The sequence below is a fragment of the Tarenaya hassleriana genome, unplaced genomic scaffold, assembly GCF_000463585.1.
Source record: "Tarenaya hassleriana unplaced genomic scaffold, ASM46358v1 Cleome39, whole genome shotgun sequence".
NCBI classification, from domain to species: Eukaryota; Viridiplantae; Streptophyta; class Magnoliopsida; order Brassicales; family Cleomaceae; genus Tarenaya; species Tarenaya hassleriana.
The window spans coordinates 462,102-470,661 of NW_010966822.1; the positions used below are offsets into that span (position 1 = coordinate 462,102).

Below are 8,560 nucleotides of genomic sequence, written 5' to 3' on the forward strand. Positions count from 1 at the left end.
TATATATATATATATAATTGCCCACGATAACGATGATGTTCGTCAAGACATGCAGCAGTTAATCGTTCGACATTGAATTATATAAACCCTATGGACTTCACGAATTATTTTTTCATTGTCATTTTTTAACAACCAAATTCAAGTGTTCGTCCAAATTATTTTATGATAGATTTATCATCGTTGTTATAGATGCAGAAATTTGACAAGCAAAACTGGATATCTTATTTTCTCAATTCTTACGCTACAACAGTATCTCCATGCAAATAACCTAGGGATGTCAACGGGCCGGTCTGGTTCACCCCGAGTCCTTAACCAATCCGAAGATTTCGGATTCAGATTCTGATCGATCTGATTTTTTTGGACTTTATAACCAAACCCGAAATCCGATCATATAGAATTCGGATTCGGACTCGGCCGGACCGGTCTATTCATTTCCTTCATTGTAAATAGTTTTTTAAACTAAAGCCCGATTTGAGTTGGGCTCGAAAACCCGGTTTTTTCGGACTGAAAAATGTAAACTTGAAATTTGATCTTTTTTTGATGGGTTCGGATGGAGATTCGGACAAAAAAAGACATATTTGAAATAACCCTAAAAAGTTGAAGGACAGAGAATGATATAACATATATGTATTATGTAGACACACGCGCACATACTACAGTCTTAGATTTCAAGATTATTCACTTTATTTTGATATTTGAAATTAACATATTTTTTAAATGAAATTCGGTAAAATTCGCTATCACAGAATAGAAGGCATATATTCCGACATTACCCAAAGTAAGAGAAAAGGAAGGGCATAATCCGATATTGCATGTGTGATTTATGTCAGTCACCAAAATGATTGATGGGTTCAAATTTAAAGCGTGCACAATATACAAATATTCATTATGCACAGACAATATTACTTATATATATATATATATAAGTGAAGGAATCCACACCCTTTGACCTAATTTTCGTATACTTTTTTCGTGTTGCATTTAGTGCATAAAAGGCCGGGGAATCAACAAAAACGATTTGTTTCGAGTTTATTTTATTTTAGTACCACAAAAAAAGGTTATATTATATTTTATTAAATTAAATTATATAAATGGGCCACCAACACTAACTTGTTCACTTGATGCCATGATCATCATGGGCTTATTTTCACTCATCAAAAGCCCATTGCATATTGGGCCTTATATGCGGCCCACATAAGTTTTTTTTCTCTTTTTTTTAAAAGAAAAAACGAAGAAACTGAAACCCTCTCTCGGCAGGAGTCAGAGGGGCCGGAGATCATCGCCTTGACGGAGAGGTCCGACGAGCAGAAATTTCTCTGCCGGCGTTGACTGAAGATTTTGCTTAAGATCTGGCGCCAAAAATTAGAAGAAATGGGAAGCAGGAGTAACATGATTTTGAATTTGGTCTCTTTATTCCTTGTCTCCGTTGCAAATGCTCTGTCTCAGGAACCAGAACTTGGTTCGGCTCGTGTCGTATTCCAGGTTACCAATTTCGGCTCTAATTTCCATAGGAATGAGATTTTTTTCTGGGTTTCCTGTCTTATGAGTTCCTCGACTGCTGATTTTTGAAAATGGGCAGCTTTGTTTGGGGTTTGAAAGACTTGCGATCAAATCTCAAATTGGATTTCATCGCATGGAAAGTCCCAATGTTCGGGCTTGTATTATATAAGTTGAAGCCAATTCTTGTTCCTTATCGATGAATTGTGGTGTGCAGACTAGTTATGGTGATATCGAATTCGGATTCTTCCCTACCGTTGCGCCCAAGACAGTTGAGCACATTTTCAAGCTTGTTCGTCTTGGTGGATATAACACTAACCACTTCTTCAGGGTACGAAACTCAAAGTTAGGTTGAATTTTTGTAGTTTTGTTGATGCGGAAGAGAGATCAAACACAATGGAGGATGAGGTTTATGAGTGGTTTTGCAGGTGGATAAGGGTTTTGTTGCTCAAGTGGCGGATGTAGCGACTGGAAGGTTGGCCCCAATGAATGAGGAGCAAAGGAAAGTGGCCGAGAAGACAATCGTTGGTGAGTTCAGTGATGTTAAGCATGTGAGGGGTATTCTTTCCATGGGAAGGTATAATCTTCAGTCCATTCGCGCTTATTCTTTTCAAGTTTTTCTCCGTCTTCCCCTGCGGATGTTCTTGTAAAAAAGCTTAAGAATTGCCATGTTTTTGCTTGATTTCCTGTAGTTATTTGCGCTGGTAGCCATGCACAAACTGATTCTTCACCAAAATTTAACTCGTCCCGTGTAAATTATATCCCTTTTTCTCGTCGTGGTTAATTATATTCATACATATGCTGATTCCACCATGCTTTGCTTTTTTCTGCATAGATATTCTGATCCGGACAGTGCGCAATCTTCTTTTTCGATGCTTCTTGGTGATGCCCCTCATCTTGATGGCCAGGTCACCTAGTTACATCAGTTCACACGAGCTTGTAAGTTACTTGGCCCTTTATGACGTCAAGCACTTATAAAACCAATGGTCTCCTCAGTATGCAGTGTTTGGCAAAGTTACAAAAGGGGATGAAACATTGAGGAAACTTGAGGAAGTCCCGACTCGTCGTGAAGGGATCTTCGTGATGGTACATTGTCCATAAACCTATTGTTTGTCTCGGAATTATTGTGTTTGGTATTTAATTCCTTGCTTATGTTTTTCCTTCTTTCTCAGCCAACCGAGCGGATCACGATTTTATCAACATACTATTACGGTAAAAACTTGTTCATGATGTATTTATTGATCGTGTTTGTTTACCATTACATCAGTTTGTCCCGTGATTGTCAACGATAAGTCATTTTCTTACCATAGATGTGGGAGAACAGAATGAAGTAACTATTGATAGATCTTATTACTCTAAGCAGATATGCAAGTCGCTTTACGTGTATTCACTCAGGTTTTGCTCTAATCTTGTTTCTAGACACTGAAACGGAGAGCTGTGAAGAGGATAGATCGGTCTTGAAAAGAAGGCTCGAAGCGTCTTTTGTTGAGATCGAAAGACAGGTGACATTGATTTCTAGATCACGGGTTAATGCCAAAGTCTCTTTCGATAAAAAAGAAACGTAACACTTTCCTCGTATTTGTTCGCAGAGAATGAAGTGCTTTCCTTGATGAACTCGGCCGTATAATCTCATGGAACGTTAAACCAAACATGCAGGTATTATCATTCTCATTATGCATGCTATGAATTCTTCAGATTTCCAGCTTTCTGCCAAAAAAGATGAGATCTTTTTGTCTTGTGCTGCTGACCCATATGCTTATTCCACTCCGTGATCGATCCATTCCATGTGAATCGCAACTATCTTCGGATCCAATTAATGCCCATTTCGACGAATTTCAGGCAGAGTGAAGTGGTAGAGACAAAGATTGCGACCGCTCTAAGCCATTACATAGTTGTTTCGTTGTCGGCATCATCAATTTCTCCGGACACAGACCCGAGTTCTGAGTCGTTTGTATTGTTCAAAGCTCGTTAAGAACAACACACGTGCTTGGTTCTTCCCCTGAAACAAGGGCATGTCTTTCATTATTAACTCAAAAGTCTTTCATTTCGTTGACTATATGATTTCTGTTTCTCTTGTGTTTCTTGTTGTCTCTTTACCCCTTTTGGTATCATTCACTTCAATGCTTTTTCAATAATCTTTTTTTTTTGTCCGAAAACCCAACATTACTTCTGTTTTTAACCGACTAAACTCTGTTGCTTCAACATGTAATCTTTTTTCGAAAATTCCAATTTTGAAAGTATTTGAGTTTTATTACCGCTCAGAACGGATATTATGAAGATATTATATATATATATATATATATATATATATACACACACACATCTACAAAGTTCGTAACTTACAAATGGTGGAACTTGTATCGGTAGATAAAATTATGCGTTTCTTACTGCATCAGTGTTAATTATTGATGTGACAATTATATGACAAGTGGGTGACCACTGTACTTATATAATCAGGAAAGTATATTTGTTTGCATGGAAATTTTAATACATGTGTCTCTCTCTCTCTCCCCCATGAGTGTTATACCTGCATGGCTCATATGCTTCATATCAGCTTTAGAAGTATATTTCATGTTCTTATAGCGTCTTTGAACCGTTTGGACTGCTCATCGCATAAACATATGTATATATATACACAAATAGCCCCTCGGCTCTTTGGAAAGGGTTTCAAATTAAATAAGAGTATGCTTAATAGCTAATACACATGTTTCACCTAATTTTGGTAGTTTAACGGGTGAAATTGGGATGTAAAAACGTCTGTCCCGTTCCGAATTCGAGTCTCATGCTGGTAAAGAGAATGTAATTTCAATCATATGACTTGTTTTCGGTCTCGAAATTTATCTATGACTCATCCCAAGATATCCGATTACCCAAAAAAAAAAATACACATGTTTCGGTGATACAATTACAGGGAATCATGCGGTTATTGAGTATTTTGTAACCATGTTTTCACATGAAAACTGGAAAAATTGTAATGAAATGCGAAGAAATGAAAGGAATGGGACATTAGATATGTGTTTCAATGCAAGGGGCAAATCGAATCTAACACGAAAACGCACATTGTGGCCACTGTAGTGAGTTCCACGATTGAAGGCGTTGCAATGAAACGGGGTTTTAGTTAGTTCACGAGAGGAGAGACATACCACGTGGATTTTGTGATGTTATAATAAAGTCAAGTCACCGATTCACATAAAGATTTTTTTCGATATTCTTTTTTAGCATTTGGGGTTACTAAAAAAAATTTGACTGGAAATTAGGGTTTCTAAGAGGAGAAGACAGCAATAATGGCAGAACATCACATGAGGCATCCCGCCACCATGTTTCTTTATTATTTAGCCTTCTGGGTTTCGGACAAATTAGTGTTATTTTTTTGAATCTGACATATAGGTATATGTGTGTATATATACATAAATACGGAGAATAGTGATGAATCAGTATTTATTTTCGCATCTTTCAAAACGAATTTATTTTAGGGGTTATTTTATATTTTTCGAATCGATAATTTCAGAGAGAATGTGATGAAACAATTAGGTATAATTTCATAGATATAATTCCCTCCATATCTATGATTTGGACCGATGCGGTTGGCGTGAGCCACTATTCGTTCCAAAACGATCTCATCTTAGAGATCATTTCGATCCTATAAATAAATAAATAAACGCAATTCGGTTGGCATGAATATATATATATATATATATATATATATATATATATCATGTGTGTGTGTATATGAACGTACGTCTTAAATAATTAATGAACATGAAGAAAAAAAAAACAGAGATTACGTGACAACACATGTCTTGTCGTTTTAACCCGATGTTGGCATCGGGGGATGGGTTGGTCTTTATCGTTATTTGTCTTTTGACAGTCAACAATGCTCGGCTCCTCGAACTTTTTAATTACCTATTTAACCCATATCCCTTGATATATGTACCTTTAATTTTTTTGTTTACTATAATGTTCTCGTTATGCGACCATAACTTAGTTTTGGTCGGTTATCATATCATAATAATGACTAGGGAAAAAAGAAAATTTTAAAATGTATCATATATATATATATGCATTTTATCCTCACATAATGGCTTTAATATATAACGAATAATTTATGAAAGACACCTATAGTACATAGTACTCAAATGTTAGTCCGGGGGGCTATATATAACGGGCTGAGAGCTGTCAACGAAAACATGTGAGATATGTTCCATGGTATTTATTTAAATATATTTTACATATACACGGATATATATATATATATATATATATACATATGTGTGTGTGTGCATAGAAATAAATAAAAGAAATCAAAGTGATTATTTTTTTTAAATAAAAAAAGGGACAAAGAAGTAACACATATAACATGGGCAAGCAATGGTGAGACTGACAAGGAGAAGGCAAAGAGGGTCCAGTTCAGTTTGGCGATGAACCCATTTGATCCTTTGGGACACTCACACTCACTGTATGGCCTTGGCCCCCCTCCCTAATTAGTCACGCCCCCAAAATCCCACCGTGTAATAGTATCTCTCCGTATCTAATTCATTACCCATTTTTTACTCTGTTTACCACTTTCGTTAGAGAATTCAACAAGAAAAACAAATAAAAACCTTGGAAAGAAGATCATATCCGTTTTAGATGTGTTGGTACACTCGTGAGTTTAATGAAGAGACCGAGAATATATATGTGTATATATATATATACACACATATGGAATGTCAATAGAGGTGCATGTTGCAAGAATCAAACGTTACTTTCGGGAGAAAGGTTGCTGAGAACAGTACCCAAAATAAACAGTAGTGTCATTATGGATGGATATACAACCGAAAAAACAACATAATAAATTGTTGAAAGCTCACAGACCCCTTTGATTAAAGAAACATAACCCACACCCTCCCTCCATGCCCTTGTCTCTTCTTCTTCTTCTTCTTCTGCATGAGTATTGTTTCTCTCTCTCTCTCCCCATAGATTTGCAGTATAAAATGAGAGCCATACTCCTCTTCCCTCTTCAGCTGATCTCTCCTTCCATCTCTCCCATCTCTCTCTCTCTCTCTCTCTGACACATTAAATACTCATCCTTCCTCCATTTCCATATATTTGATCAGTGGCGGAGCAGTCAGAGGTCGACCTACAACGAGACCTAATTAATATATAACTGAAAGATGTCAAGCAGAAGATCACGTCCGTCAAGGCAGTCGTCTGTGAACTCCAGAATCTCTGAGGACCAAATTGCTGATCTTGTTTCTAAGCTCCAACTCCTCATTCCTGAACTTCGCCGCAGGCGCTCTGACAAGGTACCATATTATATATATATATAACAAAATTCACAAGAACATTATGTTTTATATATTTATTTCCTTTGCATGAGAATAGCACTATATGTAAACGTATTAATAAGTATATAAATGCGTGTTCCTGTTATGTTGTTTCTGTGTTCATGTCTGTATGCTTATATATATATATGCCTGCGCGTGGCAAGAGAGAGTGTCATGCATTTCTCACAATGTATGTGCATGGTGAATCGCTTTAGCGTGTGAATTGTGGCCTTGCTTTAACTTTCATATATAGATAAAGTAACGTTAATTCACAGCCTTATAAATAATAATATGCATATATATATATATATATATATTGTACTTTCGATTATATACTCAAGTTGCATTCAATTCACGAGTTGGTGGTGTGGGACTCCATTTGTTCCCTTCCTACTTCGACGTACATTAAACCATGTCTTGTGATGACTCATATACGTATGCCATAACTGAGGAAAACAATATTAAATAGCAACCGAATAATGTGATACGAGAGAGAGAGAGAGAGAGAGAGAGAGAGAGAGAGAGAGAGAGAGTACTGACCAGCACGTGATTGTTTTATGATGTAAAAACAAATCTTGAAATGTATAGAGATGGTATCCGAACACATGACCCAACTCATACATGAAATCCAAAGTGATATATGACCTCGGGGGACTTGAACTTTGTGACCTTATACGGTCGATATTTCCCGTTGTATCAGTTCGGTACAAGAATCTCTACACATGAGAGAATATTGAACTGGGCCTTCCGCCCGACTACATCCTCCCTAGATCCGGGATCAACCTTTATATATAGATTATTTTGGTCCAGAAATCTTATTTATATATTATATTGAATGATCATTACTATAACATTAAAAAATAATAATTATAATGGATGGATGGGCAGGTTTCCGCTTCCAAGGTGCTGCAAGAGACATGCAACTACATCAAGAACTTGCACAGAGAAGTTGATGACCTCGGCGACCGTCTGTCCGAACTCTTGGCCTCGACGGACCACAACAGTCCCGAGGCAGCAATCATTAGGAGCTTACTCAATTTTTAATTAATCTTATATATAAATCATCGATTCTCTCCTAAAATTGTCAACTTATTTTCTATCTGTTCGTCTATATATATATATATATATAGTTAGGGTTTTGGTCGCCGTAGGCCAAATCATATATATATATATATATATATATATATATATATGTATGTATGTATCGTTGTAGGCATTTTAATTGTACGCGAGGGGTCCAGACATGGCTCTATATTAAGCTGTGTTTAATGCGATGTTTTCTAATATTGTTATAATGTCCATTTAACTCTGTTATTTAATGATTAAAAATTGTTGCAAGCTTTACTGTTTCCCATCATATTATTTAAAACTATGTATGATCATACGCAAGTTTCTGTAATTAGTTTACGCGCGGAAAACATATTAATTTCACATGTAATTGTGAATCAGCTTGAGCTATAACTTGAATATAATAGTTTCTACATTAGATAAATTGGTTCGGTCGTTATTAATCCATATTCAAAGAAAGATACGTATGGCAGAGATTATTTATTGGACGTAAAACTTTTTTTTTTTTGTGAAATGTGATTTTTCATATATGTTAAGTATCGCTTATTTACACAGCGATTATTGCACGTAAAACTTAATTATGTAGAAAACGAAACTGAAGTTTTAAATTGTTGGAGTTTTTAGAATTCAAAAACAAAAAAAAATCTACCATTCAAGTTTTTATAAAATTACTTTTCCTAAAAATTTAA

At 36.0% G+C, this 8,560-nt stretch overlaps 2 protein-coding genes across 2 annotated transcripts; both read left to right on the forward strand.

Annotated features, from left to right (window-relative positions):
* Positions 1-1,249: 1,249 nt before the first annotated feature.
* LOC104822922 (peptidyl-prolyl cis-trans isomerase CYP23) lies at positions 1,250-3,578 on the forward strand. The gene is made up of 9 exons (XM_010554285.1): positions 1,250-1,482; positions 1,715-1,828; positions 1,926-2,074; positions 2,333-2,405; positions 2,494-2,583; positions 2,670-2,709; positions 2,917-2,999; positions 3,087-3,153; positions 3,337-3,578. The coding sequence occupies exons 1-8, from the start codon at positions 1,372-1,374 to the stop codon at positions 3,105-3,107; spliced, it is 681 nt and encodes a 226-aa protein (XP_010552587.1). The 5' UTR covers positions 1,250-1,371; the 3' UTR covers positions 3,108-3,153; positions 3,337-3,578.
* Positions 3,579-6,327: 2,749 nt separating this feature from the next.
* Positions 6,328-8,147, forward strand: LOC104822923 (transcription factor PRE6). The gene is made up of 2 exons (XM_010554286.2): positions 6,328-6,782; positions 7,692-8,147. The coding sequence occupies exons 1-2, from the start codon at positions 6,651-6,653 to the stop codon at positions 7,845-7,847; spliced, it is 288 nt and encodes a 95-aa protein (XP_010552588.1). The 5' UTR covers positions 6,328-6,650; the 3' UTR covers positions 7,848-8,147.
* Positions 8,148-8,560: the final 413 nt, after the last annotated feature.

Coding starts and splice junctions, on each gene's coding strand:
- LOC104822922 (XM_010554285.1), top strand. CDS start 1,372: ATGGGAAGCAGGAGTAACATGATTTTGAATTTGGTCTCTTTATTCCTT. Junction 1,829..1,925: donor ACACTAACCACTTCTTCAGG/GTACGAAACTCA, acceptor GTGGTTTTGCAG/GTGGATAAGGGTTTTGTTGC. Junction 3,000..3,086: donor TTGTTGAGATCGAAAGACAG/GTGACATTGATT, acceptor ATTTGTTCGCAG/AGAATGAAGTGCTTTCCTTG.
- LOC104822923 (XM_010554286.2), top strand. CDS start 6,651: ATGTCAAGCAGAAGATCACGTCCGTCAAGGCAGTCGTCTGTGAACTCC. Junction 6,783..7,691: donor GCCGCAGGCGCTCTGACAAG/GTACCATATTAT, acceptor ATGGATGGGCAG/GTTTCCGCTTCCAAGGTGCT.